Consider the following 24,725-nt stretch of genomic DNA (forward strand, 5'->3'; position numbering starts at 1 on the left):
TGTGTGTGTGTGTGTTGGGCTCACCTGCTCGGGCGGCGATGAGGTGCGTGGTGCACTCGGGGTCCTTGATGTTGAGCACCAGGCTCTTGGCCACGTGCGCCCCCAGCGCCCTGGCGTGGTAGAACTCGCGCGTGCGCTCCATGGGGTAGTTGGTGGGGTAGAGGCCGCTGAACACCACCGTGGTGCCCACCAGCACGCGCCCCTTCACCTCGGGCACGATCCGCCGCATGTCGGGCGGCTCGCCGGCACCCTGGGCGGCGGTGGCGGCGGCGGGCGAGTTGCCGCTCGCGCCCTGGTGCAGGTAGGCGTCGTAGCGGGCGTAGTACTCGCGGTGGACCCTCGTCAGCACCTCCTCCAGGTAGATGAGGTGGTCGTCGTGGTCTCGGTCTTCCTCCTCCTCCTCGTCCTCCTCGTCCTCCTCGTCCTCCTCCTCGTCGTCTTCGTCCGCCATGTCCTCGTCGTCGTCGGCGGTGGGGTCGTCTGGCCCGCGTTCCGCCGACCTTTCCCCTCCCGCGGTCGCTTCGCTGGGCTTCGGCTCTTTGTCGCTGACCTCCGTGCTGTCCCCGTTCCCGAGCTCCTTCTGTGCGTTGTGATCCCGGCTTTCTTCTATCGACTTCTCCGCAGTCACGGCGTCGCTCTCTTCCCTGCTGGCCGACGTCGCGTCGTCTTCCTCTTTCGTGGAAGACGTGGGCTGGGTCGGGGCGGGGGGTGTGCTCCTGTCCTTGGCCTCCGACTGGCTGTCGTCGTCGCTGTCGCTGGACAAGTTGAAGTCCAGGTCGTTCTGCCCCGCGCCGTGGCTCTGCGCGTTCTCCGAGCCGGCGTTCGTCGGCTCCGGCTCTTTGGGTTCCGACGACGACGGTTCCGACGACGGTTCCTCTTCCGGCCGCTGGGCCTCCTGAGCGCTGCTGCCGCTGCCGCCGCTGTTCTTTTCCGTTTCCTCTGCGTTCGGCGAAGTCCCTTCGCCGCCGACCCGTGACGCGGCCGCGGCCTCGCCCTCCGCCTGTTGTCCCGCCCCTTCCTTGTCGGGCTGAGTCCTGTCGTTGGCTGTCGCTCCCTGAGTGGCGGAGGCCGGGGCCGGGGCCGGTGGCTGTGCGTGCCGGTCGCGTGGCGCTCGTTTCCTGAGGCCGTTGCTCTGCTCCTCCGACGCAGTGGACGGGTCTGAGGGTTCTGTGCTGTCGGCTGCCTTGCTGGCCTGAGCGCCTGATGGATAGAGTCAATGTGAGATTACAACACACTCTCATATATACACACACACACACACACACACACACACACACCCCTTGTGTGTGTGTTTGTTTGTGTGTGTGTGTGTGTGTGTGTGTGTGTGTGTGTGTGTGTGTGTGTGTGTGTGTGTGTGTGTGTGTGTGTGTGTGTGTGTGTGTGTGTGTGTGTGAAAGAGAATCTAAAAAAAACATGAATGAAAGAAAGAAAGAAAGAAAGAAAGAAATAGATAAATAAAGCTCAATTGAATTGAAATTGATAGAGATCGCCACTGAGAGTCCATGTGTGTCTGTTGACATGACAGTAAGACAGAATGCGCTGGCAAGGACGGGTAATCGGCTGTGAAATCAATTTAATTAGACCAATCAGAACTGAAGAGACTGAACGGAGGGATAAAGAGGGATACAGAAAAGAGAGACAGCACGAGAGAAAGCGGAACAGAGGAATGAAGAAGGAAGAGGAAGGGAAGTAATAGGTGTGCTAATGACCTGATGTGCGTCTGTGTCTGTGTCTGTGTCTGTGTCTGTGTCTGTGTCTGTGTCTGTGTCTGTGTCTGTGTCTGTGTCTGTGTCTGTGTCTGTGTCTGTGAGTAAATATGTTGTGAGTAAACATGTTTCACACTAAAAAAATCAACTGCAGTCTACACTTCATCTGGTATTCTCCTGAAGACCTTCAGCGCGGTCTGTCAGCGCGGAGAGTTTGAGCTCAGAGATCCTGCTCCGACTGAATAATGTATTAACGACCTGCTCATTAAAGAGCTCACACAAGAGGTCGGGCACCCCACCGCCTCACTCTCATTTTAAGCAGATCATGGGACCCCTCAAGCAACTTTTCAAATCAATTCTGCATCTCCCTACCCCCCGCCCCGACCTTAAGCCTGGTCTCTTCTGCTATCTGAATGCACTCACTGGTGGTCTTGCATCATAGTCTACATCTATGCATCATAGACTCACTGAGGCCTCCTGGTGATCAAATGTGAGATGAATAATGTTTGCTAATCCCAATGGCTGAGGAAGGGAATACGGAGAAATGTGCAACTAAATAAAGGTTGAACTCTCACGACATGCAACCAATGAAGAAAAGGGCCTTCATTTTTTTTTTTTTACTTAAATTTCCCAACAAATAAACACATCGTATAAGCTACACCCAGCTATGGAACGCAGGACCGGAGAAAGTTAATAAAAATCTTTGTATAAAATGCTGCTATTTGTCGGGAAATTACAGTAACTTGCCTGGACTTTGAGGTCCTTTAATTAGTTTAATCGCTGCCTCAAGTGTTTCTCAACAGCTTCAAGGCGTGTGGGAGCCACACGCACAAGCACACACACGCTCAGCTGAAGTGGTTCTCTCACACTTACCTTCTCCACTTGCACCTCAGCTGAGCTCTCTAACGCCCTCTTACACAGCAAGAGATGCTTTCCAAGTGCCCAAGGGTCTTATTGTGAGCCACTGTTTTGGACTGTGCACACAGGTAGTTCTGCATACGTCAAGTACTAGCAGACACACGGCTTCTCTTTTGTCTTCATCCCTTGACTTAACTTACACTGGTATCCTCAGATTCCATATCGTATGCATGAGTAGTATTTATTTCTACACTGAGATCTCCTATCACACGCTACCTTTAGTGCGCTATCCCTGTTTGCAAGTCGCTTTGGAAAAAAAAATCTGCTGAATGAATAAATGTCAACGTATTACGTGTGTGGGAGTAAGTACAAGTGTGCGTGCCGCCCTCTCTCCTACCTTTCCGGGCCGCCTCCCGAGACCCTGGCGGTGCGTTGATGTCGCCCGTCCCCTGGAAGTAGACGTACTTCTTCACGGTCACCAGGTTGGGAGCAAACTTCCACACATCCTCCCGGTCGTCGATAATGCACACCATGGAGTCGCCCGAGGGGAACAGGTTCCTGCAGGAGAACATCATCCATTTACTCTACGGGCCTCACGGAACTCGCAGTCTGGTATTGAAGTCAGCACTGTCATGGACAAGCTCCAAAATAATACAATAATAACGCACTTAAAAGAATGGCCTTGATCATTTGCTTTAACATATATAGAATTCTTATCCAGAACCATTAACTGCATGGTTGGATAAATGTCACAGGACTAAATACTAAGGTCTGTCTGCGAGCGGTCATCGCATAAAATCATCAGAGGTCAAAATAGCATTTCGTGCCCGACCTACAAAAAGGGCAGACAGAACGACTCCTGCCCTCCCTGAAGGCAAATTACAAGAGCCCCGCCTGATCTGGGCTTTGTCAAGACTTTAAATGGCAAAGGGGAACATCAATACGGTAGGCTCTGCTGCCACAGGGCTTTTCATCAATAACCCCTACAGCAGCCCCATAAAAAACCTCAACGCTCATGCATCTGCATAAATGAGTAAATGGATTACAAACTATCTTTGAAATTCTTTGCAAAGAAATACAGCCTAGCATAAAATATATGGGCAAACAAACATGGCTCTGAAATATGTGAAAAAAAAAAACCTTCTAATTATACATACATGAGAATAAATGAAGGACAGCAACTCCAGCATGTCACATTAATTCACTAAGATCAATCCGAATGCACTTATAAGCTTAGTGCCTGCTCCTGCCCAGGGAGGCGCTGAAGGCCCACGGAGACTTGGCCTGTCGATGGGCCCAGAGCCTGCTTAAGCAAGGGAGCCGATGTTGTACAGGAGCGCCTTGCACTCAGCTCCTCGCCCCGTAACGGCAGCGGGCAGCACGCTCCGCTAGCCAGCCGGCGCTACCGTCATTAGCATGCAAATAAGGCGCGGAGGTGAGCGAACGCTGATCTCCGCTGAGGAGCAAGGCCACGACCGGAGGCTTTTTTCGCTCTGCCTTCTTTCAAGAGCATCCCTTCCTAATCTTCCCCGGGCTTCTGGGCAAAAGCTCTATGAGCGAGCGGACATGAATAGTCAAGTAGCAGTCTGTCAATAAAAACAATGATACAAACTCAAGCGTGGTCCATTACAGGAACTGTGAGCCTGAACTGCAGGGTGGCTTATTATTTAGAGGCATGGAGAGGTTTGTTCACAGGATTGTTTTTTAGCTGGAACATGCAGAGGCACATGTAGATGAGAAGGTAAGCACTGGGAGGGAAATCTAGGAGGGCCAGGCGTGGAACGACTGCTCAACTATTTTTTCTCCATTCTGCAAAATAAACAGCTTTGACAGACTGGCATAAGATTGCGTGTGTGAGTGTGTGTGTGTGTGTGTGCGGTGAATGTGGGCTGTCAGAGAATAATGATGGCCATAATGATGCCCAAAAAAACCTACTTATTTCCCTTCTTTTCCGTGGATTCTATGAAATGCTGCCATTTCTGTCACTCCGATTAGCTTTGGGCTTGTATGCATGTGAAAGGTGCCAACCTTAAGTTTCCAGTCTTGGAGAAGGGGTCGATGCACTCATCCCTGGACAAGATGCGGTGAGAGAAGAGCTTCTTTTCCGGATCCAAAAATCCTTGAGATGAGAGGACGGACAAGCACAGACACATCATTTTAAAATATGAACAAACTAAAGCAGACCAAAGCAGCCATACCATGTACAGGTCCAGGTGTCCACCTGCACCCAGGCTCGAATCCAACCAGCGGTCACTTCCGGTCATTTTCCAATCCCGCCCCATCCCTCTTTCCCACTCTTTCCTATCTTCTTATCGGAACAAAGGCTAAAAGACCCCCCAAAAACAACAAACAGACAAACAACCACCCCGACAACCAGTTCTGTTATTGCCTGTGTGTGCAGGGCTGTGTTTCCGGGGCCCAAGAAGTGTGGTGCATTCTGAGACACGGCAGGGCAGGCGAGCAAGTGTGTGTTTCTCGCTACGCTGGACAACGAAGCACAAAGCACACACCACTTTGCGCACACACCACTTTGCACACACACAGACTACAGGCTACATCTCAATAGGGAGTAAGCTCCTGTGTATTCATCCCCAAAGCTTTGTGATGCCTCTCTCTCTCTCTCTCTTTCAGTCCTTCTACTTCCTGTATTTTCTCCCGCTTTCATCAAGCTTTCTATGCCTCACAGAAGCCAAATATGCCTGGTTCTTGTTAAGAATGTTTTCACTGTCAGTCTTGCTTTTATTACTGAAAATGATTTTGCATTTGAGTGTGTGTGTGTGTGTGTGTGTGTATATGTGTGTTTTCTCCTATGTGTTAGGTGGACTTCTATGGCGCTTTCAGGTAGATTCTCATTAAAAACATCAAGGGCAGCAAACAGGATCTTGCATCTTCTCCTTCCCTTTAAGTGCCGGCCGCTGTGGCAGGTAGCGCACACATTTGGCACCCAGACAAAATGAGATGCTTTGAAGCGATGCTTATATTCAAAAACATTCGTCTGCAGGCAAACACACAAATCATTTTGCGTACAAACACTCACAAAGCTCTTCTTCCCCCCGTACACACCTCATGTCTGAGTCGAGAGGCTAAATTCACAAATACACAACTGCAGACCTAAAATTCATTTGAGAGTCAAGTTTAGGTGCTGATATCTTATATCATGATATTAGCAGATATCGGAGTTAAACAGCTAGAGACAGAATTTGGTACAAACATCTTTGTAGGTGTTTGAGTATTGTGACCACACACACTTGATTGCACCTACTTGTGGTTCCTAATCACCAATGGAGTCTGTGTCACGCTCACTCAATTGACTAATTTGTAGTCATTGATGTTGTGGCCAATGGCCAATCACACACAGGGGACACTCTCTCTCAAACAAAAATATCCCATTTCACATTTCCACTGATGGAAAAATCAAACTCCACAGCAAACGGTGCCCCAGGAGAACAGACAGACAGTGCCCCCTAGTGGTCACACCAAATAATTCATCCTTTGAGTGACCGCTTCTTTAAGAATCTTCTGACACAAACTACAAGGGTAGACTTGCCGTTTCCTCCAACATGACGTTTGTTTAAATGTGCGTGAATGTGTGCCCCAGAACATCGGTCTCAGGACAAGCAGGCTGACCGTGCATCAACCTTAGAGGGAGCTGAATTATATTAGAGATGTGTGGCTACGTCAACTGTTTGCTTACAAGTTTACATGTTGTTAACATGTTTATGCACTGACCCAATGCACATGTTTATGCATTGGCTCGAGCGTACCTGCTATGGTATGGGCATATAGCCTGCTGCCAAAGGTAAACACATGAAGTTCGTAGAGCTTGGCGATCTTCTCCAGGAAGTCCTTGCAGTGCGGCCGCAAACGGGTATGGAGCATGGGCTCGCCGCGACCCAGCTGGAAGTGGAAGATGCCCTGCAGGAGAGAGACGCAATGACAAATCTTAACGAATGATTTACAGAGCAGAGTAGGAGGACTGTGACAATTGACCAAATGAACCAACTAAAAATAGACTATACAAATCCTTGCCAACTAATAGTTGATTTAATAGCAATAGTTGATTCTTTACAAGCATTTCATTGCGTGCATTAGCTTACTCATTAGATAGTAATCCGGTTATCTATAGATCTATGGAATGGCTAGTTTGCTGTAATGGGACAAAATCGGTCTAAAATTGACAGGGATAACCTCAAGAGCTCAAAAGAAGTTGGGGAGAAGAGAGAGAACGACAACAGAGGCTAAGGTGCAACTTATAAGGTGCAACTAATTCACTGCACTGGGATTTCTGTCACATTTTGTCCTAAATTTAAGTGAATCCATATCCTACTTCAAATATTCAGGGTCCTGGTCTACTTGTGTTTATCTCTAAAATCATGCCTAACATGACCGGTCACAAAAATATTGTCTATGCCCAACAACTGACGTATGATATGAATAAAGTTCCGGGGCCAAAGCAGAACAGTTCCACGACCCACTTTTGAGTCCCAACCCAACAGTTAAGGAACACTGCTTTAAAATATAAGCAGGGCTGTTCATAAGTGTATGGTTTCATGAAGCAACTCATGCATGGTTTATTTGAAGCTTATGGTCTTTTGTTTACCTTCCACTGCCAGCTGTTTTTCATAGAAAATATTGGTTTGAAGCAAAGATCATATAGCACTGCGCGTGTAGCGCTCTATGATATTTGGTTTGAAGAAGCAATCGTGTAGGTGCGTGCGTGTGTGTGTGTGTGTGTGTGTGTGTGTGTGTGTGTGTGTGTGTGTACGTACCTTATTGGACAGGCGTCGGCAGTGCTGTTCGGTGGTGTGGATGAGCGTCTGGTCCAGGTCCACCATCAGAACCAACTTCCTGTTCCGGTGCAGCCGCTGTTGGTCCTCCCGGCCTAGGAGTTCTGCTTGCTGCTCACAGACAGACACACACAGGGGAGCATGTCATGTCAAGTCATATTTATTTACATAGCACACTTAAACGCAATGTAATTGACCCAAGGTGCTCACAGAAATAAAATAAATACAATAATGAAAACAAACATAAAAATGATAATAATAATAATAATAATAATAATAATAATAAACTGATTATAATAGTAGAAAAAATTACAAAGTGGTTACTGAAACTAACTACTATAGACCATGAGCATGGTCACTCATTCGCTCATTCACTCACACAAACACAGTAAGGCATCAGCATAATTAGACCAGAGTAGCAAAGTTTCACATACAGTAGAATAGAATAGAATATATACTTTTTTGATCCCGTGAGGGAAATTCAGTTCTCTGCATTTAACCCAATTTAACCGAATTAGTGAACACACAGCACACAGTGAACACACAGTGAGGTGAATCACACAACCCAGAGCAGTGAGCTGCCTACCCAACCAGCGGCGCTCGGGGAGCAGTGAGGGGTTAGGTGCCTTGCTCAAGGGCACTTCAGCCGTGGTGGACTGGTCGGGGATCGAACCGGCAACCCTCCGGTTACAAGCCCGATGCGCTAACCGGTACACCACGGCTGCCCAAACCTCTGCCAAGCGATCACATAAGCGCCTCCTACATCCAGACGGTGATACGGATCAGTCTCAAAATATAACAATCATTTCAGACCTTCCCTAAAAATATCATCGAAATCCATCCATAATTGTTTTAGTTATCTTGCAAACAAAGACAGACAAACAAACCAACAAACAAACCCCGATGAGGACATAACTTCCTTGGCGGAGGTAACAATAGCCGCTCATACAGAATGAGAGAGAATTGAAGTAGGCTTGTCTAAGAAGACTGGGCATGATTCCCATCTATTTTCACCGACATTTCAAAACTTTATTAGGACTTTTTCTAAAAGGACCCTTAATGGAACTTCCATAATTACATAATTGCATACTTTACCCAATAGGCTGATTCTGATCATTTGAAGAAAACTTTTTCCATTGCTTTTCTAACAGAGCGGTCAGGCCATGTCAAGTCAAGGGGACACACCACAGAAATGAACATCATGAAACACTATCTATAGATGGGTATAAACTCTATTCTAAACCTGATCCTTGATCCTTGAGTCCTTGATTATGATTGGCCGATCGTGCCGATGCCGGTGTAAAACCCAACACAAACATACACCTTGACCGGATTTCGTTCTACAATAATGCGCTAACACAACTTACACAAAGTTAGAGTATCTGCGTCTCAATGTTGCATGGCAACCATTCAGATAGAGGAAAACCCAAACTACCCTCACTCACAGAAAGGGGAACTCAATCACACAGTCAGCATCCAAGGAAAGCAAGAAAATAATCCACAGCGCCATACAAATGGCTATATGTATTAGACTGATGAGCTGAACTGAGATTGTCGCGATTCTCATCTTGTCCACACCAAGATCTGCTCCGCGTGCCATCCACATGCATAAGACTATACAGAATGCTCTTGGCCAACATGTGGGTATTAATTATAATCCCTCATCCCCTAAATAACAGGCTGGTTGAGCTGAGGAGTACCTTCAGTGGCAGGCTAATCCCCCTGAAATGTTCCTCTGAGAGGCACAGTTGGTCACTCCTTCCAATGACAATCAAACTCTAACTTTTCACCTCTTTGCCACAGTAATGTGGCTGATGACTGAGATGTGATGAGATTATTATCTTATTTTCTTTTGTATTATACTTATGTGTATGTATGTTTTGTTTTACATTCACGTGTGTTTGTTTACATGGACAGGGGCGGTGCTGTTGTGTCAGTCAAATTTCTTCTGGAATGAATTAAAGTATTTCTTATCTTATCAGCTACACAACTCTAAGGGTCTTTCATAATACTGTACATCACACCATATCAGATAAGCAACACAACAACACTGCTATATCAACATGGAGTAGCAAAGCTCCACGTGTGATCAATCCTGGGACTGCTCTGCACTGGCCAGTCTCCAGAAGAAAAGAGCCACAACACTGACCTCTGAGGGCCCCAGTCGTGGCGCGACTGGCTGGGGCACCTGCACCGCACGCCGGCGACCCGGGTTCGATTCCCGCCCCGTGGTCCTTTCCGGATCCCACCCCACTCTCTCTCCCACTCGTTTCCTGTCACCCTACACTGTCCTATCTGATTAAAGGCATAAAAGCCCAAAAAAATATCTTTAAAAACAAAACACTGACCTCTGAGCTGACCATCAACTCCGGAACGCTGTGCACCATGGAGACGTTTGCCGTAGAGAGGGGCGCTTGCTGCCTCCCATTCTTGTTCTGCAGCCTAGAAGAGGAGAAGTGAGCGGAGAAAAGAAATAAAAAGTGGCAAAGAGACTGAATGATTATGGCGCAACAGAGGGATAAAGACCACAGGATAAACTTCTCACCACTATGGCAGCTTATGTGAGAGCATCATATAAACAGTGTAAGCCAATGTGTCAAGGCAACGCCTTTATCACCAAGCTCTTTCTATGGTACATGGGTGGGATCTGTATTCTTGACAAAATAATTGGATGTTCTTTTTTGTTTCTATTATTTTCAGCAGTAGGAGCATTAACAAATACACCATAGGGCAAACATACTGAGACTCCTGGCCTTACTCCTACAGGAACTTTCATGACGTCCCATTCTAAATCTACAGAGGCTAATAGCTATAATGGCTTCCACTCAATTGTTTATTTTTGCTATTTGCTACAAGCGCACAGGGACACTGGAACACCCCTCTTCTGAGAAGGCTTTGCGCAAGATTTTGGAGTGTGTTTGTGGGATGCTTTGCCCTTTCATTTCACCCAGAAGATCATTTGTGAGAGCAGACACTGATGTTGGAGAAACTTTCTGTGAAAGCAAATACTTACTGTGCAAGATCTTTTCCACATTCGGCACACAGGCCCTTCATCACAATTGGATGACTGCATTCCTCTATTCTTGCAATGACCCCACTGAATTTGTGTGTGTGTGTGTGTGTGTGAGAGAGAGAGAGAGAGAGAGAGAGAAAGAGAGAGAGAGAGAGAGAGAACGAACACAGAAACAGGGAGAGGTCAAAATGCAATGTAAATTCAAGAACCACATCATCAGACACAATCCGTCAATGACATGAACACAGAAGTTAACGAGTTTTGAATGTCATCAAGGCTCTATTCTAAGTTCTGTGGGTGGCACATGTCAGAAGTGCCAAAACAAAGAATGTTCTGCCCCCTGGTGTTGATGCAAAGACCAACAAGAAAGTGCTAAAGTTTATCTAAAACAACCTGGACCCAAACAAATCTTCGATGAAAAGTTTCAAATTACCAATTTCAAGTTCCGAAATTCAACTTGTAATGCTAATACATATTGGAATCCCTTCAGCAATTTCCACATGTTAGTGTATCACCAAACGGGGGTTCCCTTAAAACTACTCTCCATTGTGTAACAAGACTAGCAAGTTGTGGTGATTGCAGAAACTGTTGTACTGTGTTCGCCGTCAGAAACTACGGCACCATGCTTTACAGCTGAGCGTCAACACTTTAGTCCTGTAACAATTTTGCCCTGATAAACTCACCTGATACGGTATATTTAAATATTTAACTTCATACTAGATAGTCACTTCTTCTGTGTAATTCCTCGTGTGGTTAACTACAAACCAACAAAATAATACCAAAATGATCAAAAGGAGGGAACTCACGCGCGTCAAATCGGCACACGTTCTGCAAGTTTAAGTTTGTGTTGGCCACAATTGAAACACGTAGCTTGCAAGCTAGAAACGCAATAATATCTTTCATCGTTTGACAGACATGTCACATATAACAACATTTATACTGACAACATCACTTGAATCGCTCTTGACACTATATTGACATGGTGAAGGTTCTGGCGGGGCTAAGCTAACCTAACCTACAAGCTAGCTAGGTATCGTTATGCTAACTAGCTAGCTGGCTGCGCATGCTAGCATGCAAGGCAGCCTGGAGCCAAAGTATGAGAAGAGATCAAGTCCCCACACGCTAAATTAGCCAACCCCAATGTAGTATCTGCGTCTGATTTTGGCATTATGACAGCACAAATACTTAATTGGAAAGTTATCGTTCGCTGTCTGGTAAGTAATGCTCTAGCAACCTACTTACCCAGGAGATATGACCTGTCCAAGTTGACAGCACAGCTCCTTCACTACTCCTGCACGATCCGATTTCACCTTCTTTTCAGGCAGCCTGTTCGTCTGTTCCCGTGTCTCTGATTCACACTCTTCCACCGGTCGAATAGGGGCGCACAGTGCAAGCACAGAATCTACATTGACAAAAGATCCGGGTTTAACTTTCCACTCCAGTAACCGTAAAGGACAGGCTCCTGTTGGGCAGCGGATCTCCGTCACTCGCATCGTGGGGCCCTCTGGAGCTGCTGCACCACCGCCGCCTGAGTCTGCAGGGTCCTCCATCTGCTTTGCAGGCTAAATCCCTTTAAACTTCAGTCAGCGGGGAATTCGAAACCAAGCTGTAAATCTCCGCATAAATAGTAAAACAGAGAATAATCCAAATATGCCACCTCAGTATACTGAGAAAACAGCAGTCCTAGGAAGTGTACGAGTACAGCATTAGCACTCTTCGGTGTACGATGGTGAGAGGTTCAGTTCGTTCGCTCTTCCCGCCCGTAAACAGGAAACACAAGTGTGCGTCGATGGCAAGTTCCTACAGCTTCCGGGAGACTTTGTATTAGCAGTTAAAAGTCCTGTTTTAACAAACCTGCCAGTCGTTTGGATTTCTTGCCCTGTGAATAACGTGATTTGTGTGGCTCAATCAAGACAAAACAGGACCTAGAAAACACCCAATGGACATTTAAAAATAGCATGTTAAAAAGTTATTTTTGCCTTTACCTTTATTCAAACTTCTTTGCACAGTTAAAGTTTAGTTAATCATTGTATTGAGAGATAGTTGGCAAAGCATCATTGCCCTCCAGAATTATTGGCACCCCTGATAAAGTTGACTACAAATAGGCTTAAAACAATATTTTGCTGATTTATGGTAATCTCACAATAACAACAATGGTATGACAGGTATAAACACTGATCTGTCATTTACCAATTTAATTAATAGATTTCAAAGACTGTCGTGTAACTAGTCTGTCAGACCATACCATTGGATGTAGGCTACCTGTCTTTCTCAGATGAAAAAGATATTTCAAGTTGGTTGACGTTCTGAACATTGTGCCCTGAAATAACATTCTATAAATGCAGCTTATCACAAAAGTCATCTGATCAAATCAGTAAGCAAAACACAGACATAATGCTCATAAGCTTATTAAAGGTTCACAAAAATATTCAGTGTTCAATATTAAGATGACTTCTTGGTCAGTGCACAGAACATCCTGGCAAACACGTTGCATCTACAAGGCTTCTCTTCAGAGGAAAAGCCCGACGACACTAATGAACAAAGTCAATAGTTGAGATCATGAGAAAAATAGTTCATAGTATTTTGAATCAAAAGAATAGTCTGTTTTCATATATGCCACCTAATGAAACAAAGTGAAGTACTTAGAACAGGCTGTTTCAATAGTTTTATTCTTGCTGGAGGCATCTTTGAGCCTGTCTTTCTTGACACCAACCTTGAATTTCTGCATAATTAAAAGAACATTGAATTAGATAATCTACTGTGTGTGTCAAATTCTTAAACATTAATGTTAGAGTGCATAATACCAACCTTCAGATTAATCTTTGCCATCTTTCCAGTCCGTGTCCAGAAGTGTCCGTGTATGTCTAACATATCATCCGAAAGGTATTGCTGTTTCTTTACCTGTGACATCTTTACCTGTGTATCACCAGTAAAGAAACAAGGCTGGTGTAGTCTTCGGTATCGCCGTTCACTGGAGAAGGGGGTAAAGAGGTAACTATGACACCATGTTGGCCTTCACAAGGTGGTTCAAGAACAGCAGAACATGAGCTGAGACACTCATTAAGAGAGGGTAGCTGTACATTATCCTCTAGTTTCTCTGACAGGGAGGTGCTCATGATATCACCGACGATAACGTTACTGATAAGGGTCACAGTTTAATTGAGGATCTGTGATGGTGATCTCGAGGATCTCTGGCATGGCACCTCTTCTGTTGTAGTACGCAGAACAGTGGGACAAGATGTTGATGCAGAAGCTGGATGCAACGTGTTCTGGAGTGAACTGAATTGGAACAGTGGCAAGAGCAGATACTTCATACTTTCCATCGAGTAAGTCTTATAGGAATAGTTCGGAATTTTGGACATATGACCTAATTTCCAACTTTACCGAGGTGATATAGGTCGGTGGAGACCGTTTGTATCGCGTTTGACCCCTTCCTTCAGTTGCAGTGTCCCCCTTTGCTAACGCTGGTTCTTAGCTAACGCATTTCTACGGTAACATCAGTCTGACATCAACAACAGTCTTACTCACTCCACCGCACACGTTGACGTTATCGTTTATTTATTTCGGGTGTTCTGTGGAGTGTTTTCAGTGGCAGGCTGGATGTTACCGTTGACTTGCGTTATCTCGGCACCTAGGTTAGCACGAGATGAACGCTGCAACTCAAGGAAGGGCAGAAATTCACTGAAAATGGTCTTCACCGACCTATATCACCCCGACTGAGTTGGAAATAAGGTCCTATGTCCAAAATTCCGAACTATTCCTTTAATTAGCTGGGCGGTGCTATCTCTCCTGGATGCCTTCTCAGCCCTACCCACTTTCAGCAGTATTGAATCTGAGGGACTCTTGCCAGCGGCGAGGGCCATGGCCTCAGTTGACTTGTTGCCCTCCAGGAAAAGACAATACACCTCATTGGTAAGGCTGGGGGAGAAGTGACAAATGCTTCCACTGGAGAGGACTCTCTCAACCCTCTTTTGGACTGTGGGATGATCATCACAGGTGGGTGAAGCAGCACTCTTTTCTTCCGCTAAACCAAGCTTGGAGATGATGACTAGCCACTTTGACAATTGTGTCCTGAGTTATGCAAGCATGACAGTGGCCAGATCCTGTGTCTGTCATGTCTATGTATGTACTGTATGTCTCACAATGGGGCCCACTGCAATGCATCTGGGGCCAGCTGTTGAAGAAGCAGATGATGGCGTTTGAGATCTCTGTGACTCTTCAGAGGATACATTTCGTTCAACTAGTCCATTTTCATCAACCATCTTCTCTAAATGATCAATCATGGAATTAGCAATATTCCACATCAATTTCAGTTCATCTGAACGTTAAAAGTCAGCCGAATTCGACAGTCCCTCGTCACTAAAACCTTGCTGACAGTCATTTTGGCATCTGTATCAGTTCTTTGATTTGTTTTGATACATGTGGGCATCTTCAGAGGATAAAAGTCTTTGGGTTTCTTCTCTAGCATCTGAAACATGTTTTGAGTGGTTAGCCATATTTCTGCATGAGGAACTGTATGATTTGGTTGAGACCTTGAACATATGGCAGCTGACTCAGCTCTTTTATTTCCTTGGAGGACATGTAGGCTACTGCATTGTCTGAATCATCTTGAGATGGCTTGAAGTGGAAAAGCTTTTGTATATCTCTGATGACTGTTCTAACAATGTCAGAGGCAGTAGACTTGGTAGGCAGAGTGGTGGTTTGATGCAAGGACTCCTGAGGCAGTTTGGAATCATCTGACTCAACAGCAACATCAAACCTTTCAGCGGACTGAAGTAGAATCTGGCTCACTTTTGCTGTTGCATTCCGTTCAAAGTCCTCACTGGATATGATTTTTGTGATTGGAAGAGTAACATCAATATCTTTATCATCCATATTCTCTAGAATGGGTGTACCTGCCCTGGATACCAATTCCTCTCCTAGATTAGACATAATATCGTCTATCAGCTGGGATCCCAAAGATGAGGTGACTGAGTACCTTCCTTCAGCAGAGTTCACTCCAGTCATTTGTTCTTTGTAGACCATAACAATCTCAGTCAATACCTCCTTAGTGCACTCTTCAGCATCAAGACCCAGACCTTGGGCATCAGTAATGGCTCCCAGTGTTTGGGAGGCTTCAGAGTTGACCACATTTTCACTCTGGCTAATTTGATCCAATCCAACTGCATGTGCAACACCACCAGTTGATGCATCCTCCAAAGTAATCTCTTGTTCTGGCCGTCTGCCTAACTTTATTATGCATGCTTTGGTAAAGTCTAGTGGTAGCAGAAGTCATATTCTCTTTGGAGAGTCTTTGTTCGCTTTTCAAGGCACTCAGCTCCATTTCACATCTCTGAACACTGTCCACAAAATGGCCGGTGAGGTCAGATGCAGCGGAATCCAGCATCACTCCAGGCTTGTCGTCACTAAAGTTGGCAGGCATGTCCTCATCAATTGATTCTGGAGTTCTCCTCCCTGTCTCTTTGATCAAATCAATTCCATATGCACTGCAAGTTGAGGTGTTAAATTCAAGAGAAATGTAGAATGGCACAGACGAAGGCATTCTTTAAGAACTTTTATTAAGGTTCAAACTGTTGAGGTAACAAGACATCCTGCTCTGGTCTCAGCTAACCACTAGTAGTGGGGGCTTACGTGTGATGTCACCACGTAACTCACTGCATCATTCTACAAGAAACTTGGCCTATTTCTTCTGACCCTAGAAGCACATCAGCTCACTGCTTTGAAGGCTTTTGTTTGGAACTCCTCACTGGAGAGTTTTTCAATGCATGGAGCTACAGAAGCTTCATCGAGGGCTGTGCTGGTTGAACATTCATCATTATCAGAGATGAAAGTGGCACAATCTTGGGACCACTGTCTTGGGATTGGAGAGTTGAGGCCGTGGATGAGGACGTCATCAATCATCAAGCTGGTAAAGAACCCTGACCAGAAATTGGCTATTTTTTGAATCCGTGGATGAAAGGGGTTGCTTTTTGACCCCAGAAAAGTATGAGGCAAGGAAACCTCTCAGAACACCCTTTGTGCAGGTGTCCAGTTGAGGCTCAGTTAAAGCCGGAATGGGTTGTAAGGATTCAATGTTACCTTCACAGAAGAAATCCTTTGGGATGGCCACAGATAAACTCTTATTACTTTGGTTAGACAACGGCTGGCCTTGAGAAGAGAGGCCTGGGCATTCCTGTTCACCTGTATCATTTTTATTGAGTATAACGTCACCTTTGCCCTGATAAAAAAAAAGTGGTTGTTTGAACAGGTCCCTCAAGGTAGTGTGCACCTTGTGATAGATGTGGACTGCAGCCTCTAGAACTGAGCTCTTTTTGGCCCCAGCGACACTTGCCTCATAATCCAGGGCCACTTCAGTCACAATGTTCTCTGCCTTCAGAGAATTACCCTCACATGAGATAGGACTGAGCTATTTTCTTAATCTCACCAACAAATGTTTCGATGAGGATTGAGGTGGCTGGGTCAACTGCCTGAGGAAATTACCCTGAAAGAACAGGAGCTAACCTTGAGGAGATGGCAGGTTTGTTCTCTAAGATATATCCAACAGGAGAAGCACTTGGAGTTAGACGAGAGTTAACGGACGGAGAAGAATGGAAGCTGCGGACATGGAGTACATCAGTAACGGTCAACGTGGCTTTGGAGTGGAACTCCTCGTTCTGGCCACTTTCAATGATGTTAGCTTGTTCTAAGCTTTGACTTTCATTGTTGATGACAGAATCAGCTTTGCATTCCTCCAAGGAAGTGCTACGGCAAGCCAACACTGACAACTTTCTTCAGAGTTGCAAGAATACTTTTTGTGGGCTTGAATTTGTCCCCATCATCCTGACAATCTTCCATTCCAAATAAATCTTACCTCTATCGGCATCAGCACTGGGCCCATCCTCAGAGGAGGTCTGCTTGGGCGGCAGCATTTTCTGAAAAACAGTCAGATTTTGCTTTGCATGAACACCTATTCACCTTATTCCTTAACCCGGAAATCTGTACTGTTTTCAACTTCCGTTCATTCTGTTTACATGCGTTCACAGTACGCTAACTAGAATATGCTTCAACTTTGATTTCTTTTGAAATGTTGACAATTCTGCATACTGTAGTACATAATATATAACAGATATAAAATATAAAATGTTTACTTTTATATGCGTTATGATATGTTAAGCACTGTAAACCGTCACGTTAAAATAGATACAACGCAGCTTTGCCGGAAATAGATGACCGTTTTCTGAATGCTGAGGTGTCATGGCGATGCCCATTGCTGGCTACCTAATATCGTGAATACTAAAGGAGAAATCCACATAGATCTCTGTTTCTCGAGGTCACCTTGTGGTTGGTACGAAACAAAACGAAAACAATCGGTTTTACCTAGCTCAACTTGCTACACCCAGCAGCTAATGCAGCCAGGCAGCCTAGACAGCGTTACACTCTGGGGGTATGTCCGTGTGCCTCCATGTATATTATATGCCCTAAGAGTTGACCAGTTGTGGTCTTGTCGTTACTTTTGTCAACACATTGTCATTCATTTGTGGGGGTGTTATTAGTGGGTTTGATCAAGCAAGCCCACAGCATAGCAAGCCCTAGCAACCACCTTAATTACCATAGCAATAACCTAGCCACCATCTATGACCCTACCAATGCCCTGGCAACCATTTCAATTACCCTAGCAACAACCTAGAAACCGCCAAGCCCAGTCTTGCAGTTCCTCAGAGATGAATTCTAGTTTACATTTATGTAGCTTTCTATGGATGCACTAATCAGTCAGTAGCCTAGCTAAGGCAGTAGGGGTTAGATCATAGACATAGAACATACTCACTAATAACCTTTCAACCCCCTCTCTGCTGATTGGCAGATTTCAGGGCATATTCTGTATGCCACTTCTGGTATGATGTACTTCCGGTGACATATTTCAGGCACTGATCCTTCTGTAGATCAGTGATCTCAGAGAGCTGAATGATAAGACCCTACTGTTCCTTTCCATAATGATTCCACTTCTGTTTAAAGTAGCCTATGGGTAATTGGCCCCAGTGTGAACGTACACTTTAAAAAAAAACACTGGGTTATTTTCTCAACCCAATCACTGAAGAGAAAACTAAATATCTGAGGATGAAATGTAGTGTTGGCATGTGTAAAGCCAGTTTTTGAAAACAGCGGGTATGGTCTGCTTAGTAGATGAAAACATTCCCAGTTCACCCTCTTAGATTCCCCTGAAAAAATCATAGGTGCTCCTATCTTAAACTTGCAGAGAATTCCCAGAAGTTAGGTCTACGCTTCGAATAGTTTTCAACCTGGGTCTCCCTGGGTAGCCTGACTCTCGCCAGACCCTTGTAGTTCCGCCATGCTCCACCAGAGGCGTTTCGCTGAGCTCCACACAAGGGTCTGGACGCGAGGGCAATCCAAACCCCTGCCAGTGCTCAAAAAATGAGCAACCAATCATGAGCGCCGAAGCGAGCGCAGCGAGGAGTCTTATGCTGACATTGATTCTGCTATTTCAACCGTTTTGTCGAATCTATCGAGTATTCATTCTTTAAAAGATTAACAGAGAATAGTTTTGAAGACATTTATTGGTGGCAAGCAGTGATTAAATTGGGCCGGGGCTCTCCGGGGCTGAGCCCCAGCACATAAGCTCATGCGGTATTAGACTACATGATCACAACTCATAAGCAACGAACCTTATTCACGCTTTCCAGTTCTGATTAAACAATCTATTTTTAACAATTGACAAAAACCGTCTAGTTTTCCTGATAGGAAGACGACCTCTCAAAGCTCAGTGGGGCATTCGCGATCAGAGATTCTAGAACACTAACACTTCTCTTCTACTACGTTCGCGACTGATTTGATACTTGCTCCTCAGCGAGTAGTTGAGGCTAGTGGTGCGGCACGTTTATCTGTGCTGACCACCGCGTTCTACGCAACTGTACCTGGAAAGAGCTTGCTAACTAAAGTCATAGTGCTCACTAAAATCATAAAGGAACACTGCAAAACACTCATCTCTTATATGATCCCAGAACGATTTTCTTCGACTTGTTAGTGTTTTGAACATGTATTTTATCTAATGACACAGAAAGCATAAAGAATTGCATCCAAATATCCTTGTCATGCACTATGCAACTTTGTTTCACTCGCGTAAAACCGTGAGAATGAAGGCTAATCACCCTCACGTATTTCTTAAAGCGACAGGCACTCAATTGCACACACCACTAATGTGCAACCAATTAGAGACCTACACACCCCATTAAAGATATGACTAAGTGTAATAGTCTTGAAATCAGTACACAAATGACAAAACATTTTTAGCTACTAGTAATTATGTGTGTCTGTTTGTGGAGGGATCAATATTTACACCAACATATTGAACATTTCTCCACATGCTGATTTTTCACCTTAACATTGTGACAAGGTTTTAAATATTATGGCTCAACCTACCTCTGTAAAGTCAGCTAACAACCCATTAAAATGCACTAGAATGTAGCAAATAAATTCTGGGGGAGGACCCCCAGACCCCCACAGAATTTTCTTCAAAACAATATACACAATAATAATCAATAACAATACGGTATGGGGGGCAATATGGTATGGTTATCAAATTAGAGAGTATTTTACAAATGTATATTTGGGCAGGCCGGAGGCGGGTACGGGGCAGAGCCCCCCCACATAACCAATCCCAATTTAACCCCTGGTGGCAAGGATGTTTTTACTCTTCTTCCGACCGGGTTTGGCAAGAGATTGAAGAAGCCTAGCACGTCATTCAAGATAACAGGCAAGTGGTTTATCAAATCACATGCGAGAATGTTTTACAAGGACCTGCCTTCAGAAATACATCTCCTATCGAGAAGTCCCAGATCCTTGTGTGAAGCAGGCAGCGAACTACAGGATCTGGCGAAAGTCAGGTTACTCCCTGGGTGGTCTGATATGGAATTAACTGATTGAAGTAAATATGTTTAAAGGTCATTTAATCAAACATCAAACCTCAAATATTTAACACTGCATCATCATGAAAGGTCAGTCCAAAAATACTGAAGACATGGAAACTCCGGTCCACTGGTGGTGCTTGTGGATATGGGTGCAACTGTAATGTTACAGTAAGTCACTCAGAGACATTGGTTTTGTCAGGCAGCACTTCATTGTATTATACTTCTATTCGTATATTTCTCACAAGGTTCTGTTTCCATAATATCCCAGGGTGTTGAGGACTACATGGACTGGTTAGCTTCAACTAGGTCCTGGGGTCAAAGGTCAAAACCGCACAAGATCCTACATATGATACAGTGTTTGTACCATATATCTCAAGGGGCTTCACAGATCTTCATGTAACCTCATAATTATCATAATTATCATAAGCATAATTAATCACTATAAAGGCTAAATGCACTATATGGTATTCAAGGTAGCAGGGTCGAAGATCAAGATCACCTGCAGTGGGTTAATGCTTTCAATTGAGTTGATTTTTACTTATTTATCATCATCATCATTATTATTTTTATTTGTTTATTTATTTTACATCAGTGAAGAACATTGATTTACATCTTTGTAAGGAAGGCAAACACTTTATTATTGTATTTGACTGGAAACAATTGGGGAAAGAAAGGGAAGATATACTTAGAGGTCAAAACTGCATTTTGATTGGATCATCAGTATCCAATCAGTAACACATAATTTTTCAAATGGTGAAATGACAGATTTTTATTGGTTTAGACCCAGTTAAACATCATGTCCATTGCAATGGACATGTAGCGACTGTACACTACACACACACACACACACACATATAAAGATACATGCACACACATGTAGAAACACACAGACACACACAGACACACACACACACACACACACACACAGACAGATACAGAACCACACAGGCACACACACACAAACACACACACACACACACACACACACACACACACACACACACACACACACACACACACACACACACACACACACACACACACACACACACAGACAAGCGCACACACACACACACACACACACATAAACACACATACTTGATCACACAGCTATCCAGATTGTTTCCTAAGAAACTACAGGGTCTCAGCTTTCCAAAGAGGTCATTTGATAGGCCAAAGTATGTAGGAGCAATGCCCTCCTAAGTAGATGATGTGCAATTCCGGGTAAAAAATGGGGCATATGCATAAGAGTTTAAACACAATCATACATTATTTTACTTAATGTGCATGTTTTGACCTGCTCTCAGACATATAAAAACATTTAGACACATGAAAACATTCAGTTCTAAATGTATAAGTCATGTGGGATTATTTGTTGCAAGACTACTATGTTAAAAACATAGTGTTTTCTCCCTAAGTTCTCACGTCATTTTACACCCGTTTAGTCCACTGGAATGGACATTAAAAAAATCTTATAAAGAAATAATTTTTCAATTTTTTTTTTTTTTCACGTTTATTTCTACATTGGATAGGAGTAAGAATCAGCTGAATATCATTTTTTTTGCCCAACAGAAAAAATGCGGGTCTGAAGGGGTTAAGAATAATAATGGCCTAGGCTTCAGATGTGCCTATGCAGCATGTGAAAATCCTGAGGAAAAAAGATTGTTTGCGAGTCTTCAGTCCAGAAGCAGACGCAGATGTATTCCTCTCATCACATGGCATAACAGGGGCAGAGGTCTCTGATTGCTTATCAGCTGGAGAAGCAAATCCAAATCATCAATAAGAAATTAAATAACATCAGAAACTAATTATAATACCACACCATGCGAAAATGGAAGTGAAACATATATTGATGACAGATTTACACATTGAATGTCTCATAAAACTTACTTGTGTCAGAAAAGGCATTGGTGGGAGACACTTTCCTGCTGCCTCTTTTTGGCATCTAATAGTTTAGAACAAAAATAAATGTTATTCAGGTGACCTACAGTTACCTGCATCATGGCAAAGAAACTGTAGAATTGGACAACTGTGAGAAACTGTGAGAAACTGTGATAATAAGATATAGCGTTGTTAATCACCTTCATTCTGAACCTAATTTTTGGCATCCTCAGTTTAGTGGAGCCTTGTTTGTCAGAGAGCCCTGTTTGTTCATCCTCTGCTACAGGCACCGGCTGAGGGGAGGGTGGAGCATTCTGGGTTGCCGGGGCAGCAGTTGCTTCACCAATCTGGTGCAGCAGTTCCTTCCTCAATGCCGTTAGCAGAACCTTATCAAAGGAGACGTCCTGTGTCTTCGCAGCTCTCTGAAGGACAGTCTCTGGCCCGAATTCCCTCAGGAGGAACTTATCCATGGTTCTGAATATTGCCTGAACCTTTATATTGCTTGGATAAGTGTTGAAAGTTGGAGTTCCTGAGTTATTGCTGAACTCGGAGAGAAGTTTCTCAATCAGCTCTTGGGAGTCCATCATATCGGCCGAAGGAGTTGGTTGGTCCTTGATTTTGGTCAACAGCCTTAGCATCAGCACCGTGACCAAACAGCCATTGTCACTGCTATCTGAACCAACACTGACTGTTTCATCTGCATCAGTTATGCCATCTGACAGCAGAATGGTGAGTCGGTCAGAGGCTTTAGAACTTGATGGTCTGCTGGTTGAGCCATGAGGCTGCTCATCTGCATTGCATTGCTCCTCTACAGTGGGGACAACCTTAGGCTGATCTCTATCCATTTCCACTCTTGTTTTCTTGTGAAGGACATCCACGACTTGGCGAACCATCACACTGGTGAACAGCCCTAACATGTTTTTAAGTTTTTGAGATGCAACTTTTGAGCCCTTTGCCATGTCCGGCTCAAAGCTTGCAGCGCCAGATCGGGTGCTTTGGCTCCTGGGGGATGATGTAGCGGTGCCTCTGATGTCGTCATCTGCATCAGACACCGCAGATTCGGAGTATCTGAATTCTGCAAGGAACCTCTGGATCAGTCCGGAAAACAAACCACCGGAGTGGCCAGGGCTGGTATCCAGCAGAAAGGACATTTCTCCTTCAGTAACAGTTCCATCCATGTCAGATGATAAGATCCTGGGTTCATCAGATCTGGCACTAGATAGTCTTTTGTTGGACAGGCTGGCCTGATCATGTCTCTTCAGCTCTGAATCAACTATGTCCATTACTTGGAAAGTCATCACTTGGGTGAAGAGGTTTGCTACTTCACTAAATGTACGTGAAGGATACATGCCTTGATCACAAGTTGCAATGTGACATTGGGAAGACTCCACTGTTCCTAGATAATTAATGTTAGCAGGCAGCCTTTGAATCAGTCTGGTTGTCAGGCAGCTGCAATCAGCTTTATCCAGCCCAAGAAGAGAGGGCACAGTGGACGCCGGACCTTTGGTAGTGGCAGCATCAGACGATTGGGAGCTACCTGGACTACTACTGGCATAAGAGCCGGAGAGTGTGCTCTGGATCCTGGATGAGAACATTGTGGACGAGGCAACGTCTTCATTTGTATTCCACTCCACAAGGGGGAAAAAATATGGCTGAAGCAAGTTCTTGATTGCATCCTCAGCGTAGGCATAAACTAAATTGGAGGCACTTACAACCTGCTTTGGAGCTGTCTTAACCTTCGTAGCGAGGACAGAATCTGAAAGGCTTTTGCTAGCAGCCACAGGAATAGAGGCTAGGCTGCTGTTCTGGAGAACACCCTGAATCTGACTGACAAGGTTTCTGGCGACCTTCTCAATGTTTCCACTGGCTACCAGTCTTTCCAGGATAGTAGTGATGCAGGTCAAATCATGGGCCTCCGTGTGGGCAGAGGACTCACTCACAGAGCTTGCAGCATCCATTTCTGAGTCATAGACCTCAGAGATCACTGGGTAGCATGCAGCCAATTTATGCACTGTTGCCCGGGCCTCTTTCATTTCAATCATTCTGCGCACCAGGTCGCTCACAGCACGTGTGGTTTCAGGAGAAGAGGACGAGGTACTTTCACTCGCAGCACTTTCATCCGTCACCAGTGACTCAGGAGACGTGGCCAGTGAGCTACGGCACAGCACTGATGGAGACCTTTAATAAAGATACAAATATTGAGATTTGTGTTTTATACAAAGTTGCTTCATGGTTCACCCTTTAAGACAGCGGTTCCCAAACTTTTTTACCCACAGACCACCTTCTACATCCTGACTTGGCTCGTGTACCCTCACCATCCGACACATTCTATTGACATATTCCAGGTATTATGTTTAATTAAGCCTCTCTTTTTTTTACTGAAAGCATAGCCTTCTATAGTTTATATATTTTAATTGTATGTTTCCATATAATTATGTGTTTGTTGTGTTTATAAATTATTGATTTATTCATGTAACAAGTAATTACAAAAGATTTCAAAAGTTAATTTATAACACCTCTCCACCATAGCCCTTTTCATTTTGTGTAGCCCCTAGAAGCAGCTTGTGTACCACAGTTT

The 24,725-nt window shown here is 44.6% G+C and overlaps 2 protein-coding genes across 3 annotated transcripts in view; both read right to left on the minus strand.

Annotated features, from left to right (window-relative positions):
• The window catches only part of ctdp1 (CTD (carboxy-terminal domain, RNA polymerase II, polypeptide A) phosphatase, subunit 1), an 89,317-nt gene extending 77,193 nt beyond the window's left edge, over positions 1-12,124 (minus strand). For both annotated transcript variants that reach the window (XM_062529099.1, XM_062529100.1), the window contains exons 1-8: positions 11,607-12,124; positions 10,365-10,448; positions 9,700-9,793; positions 7,334-7,462; positions 6,329-6,479; positions 4,593-4,683; positions 2,962-3,122; positions 25-1,200 (exon numbers count right to left, since the gene is read on the minus strand). In XM_062529099.1, the coding sequence (XP_062385083.1) occupies positions 25-1,200; positions 2,962-3,122; positions 4,593-4,683; positions 6,329-6,479; positions 7,334-7,462; positions 9,700-9,793; positions 10,365-10,448; positions 11,607-11,914 (2,194 nt within the window). In that variant the 5' untranslated portion in view covers positions 11,915-12,124. The remainder of the gene's footprint in view (positions 1-24; positions 1,201-2,961; positions 3,123-4,592; positions 4,684-6,328; positions 6,480-7,333; positions 7,463-9,699; positions 9,794-10,364; positions 10,449-11,606) is intronic.
• Positions 12,125-21,877: 9,753 nt separating this feature from the next.
• LOC134072339 (uncharacterized) lies at positions 21,878-22,837 on the minus strand. Its single transcript, XM_062528973.1, has 3 exons — positions 22,348-22,837; positions 22,157-22,211; positions 21,878-22,020 (listed from the first exon to the last, which is right to left on the minus strand). The coding sequence occupies exons 1-3, from the start codon at positions 22,783-22,785 to the stop codon at positions 21,878-21,880; spliced, it is 636 nt and encodes a 211-aa protein (XP_062384957.1). The 5' UTR covers positions 22,786-22,837.
• Positions 22,838-24,725: the final 1,888 nt, after the last annotated feature.

The sequence above is a fragment of the Sardina pilchardus genome, chromosome 24, assembly GCF_963854185.1.
Source record: "Sardina pilchardus chromosome 24, fSarPil1.1, whole genome shotgun sequence".
NCBI classification, from domain to species: Eukaryota; Metazoa; Chordata; class Actinopteri; order Clupeiformes; family Clupeidae; genus Sardina; species Sardina pilchardus.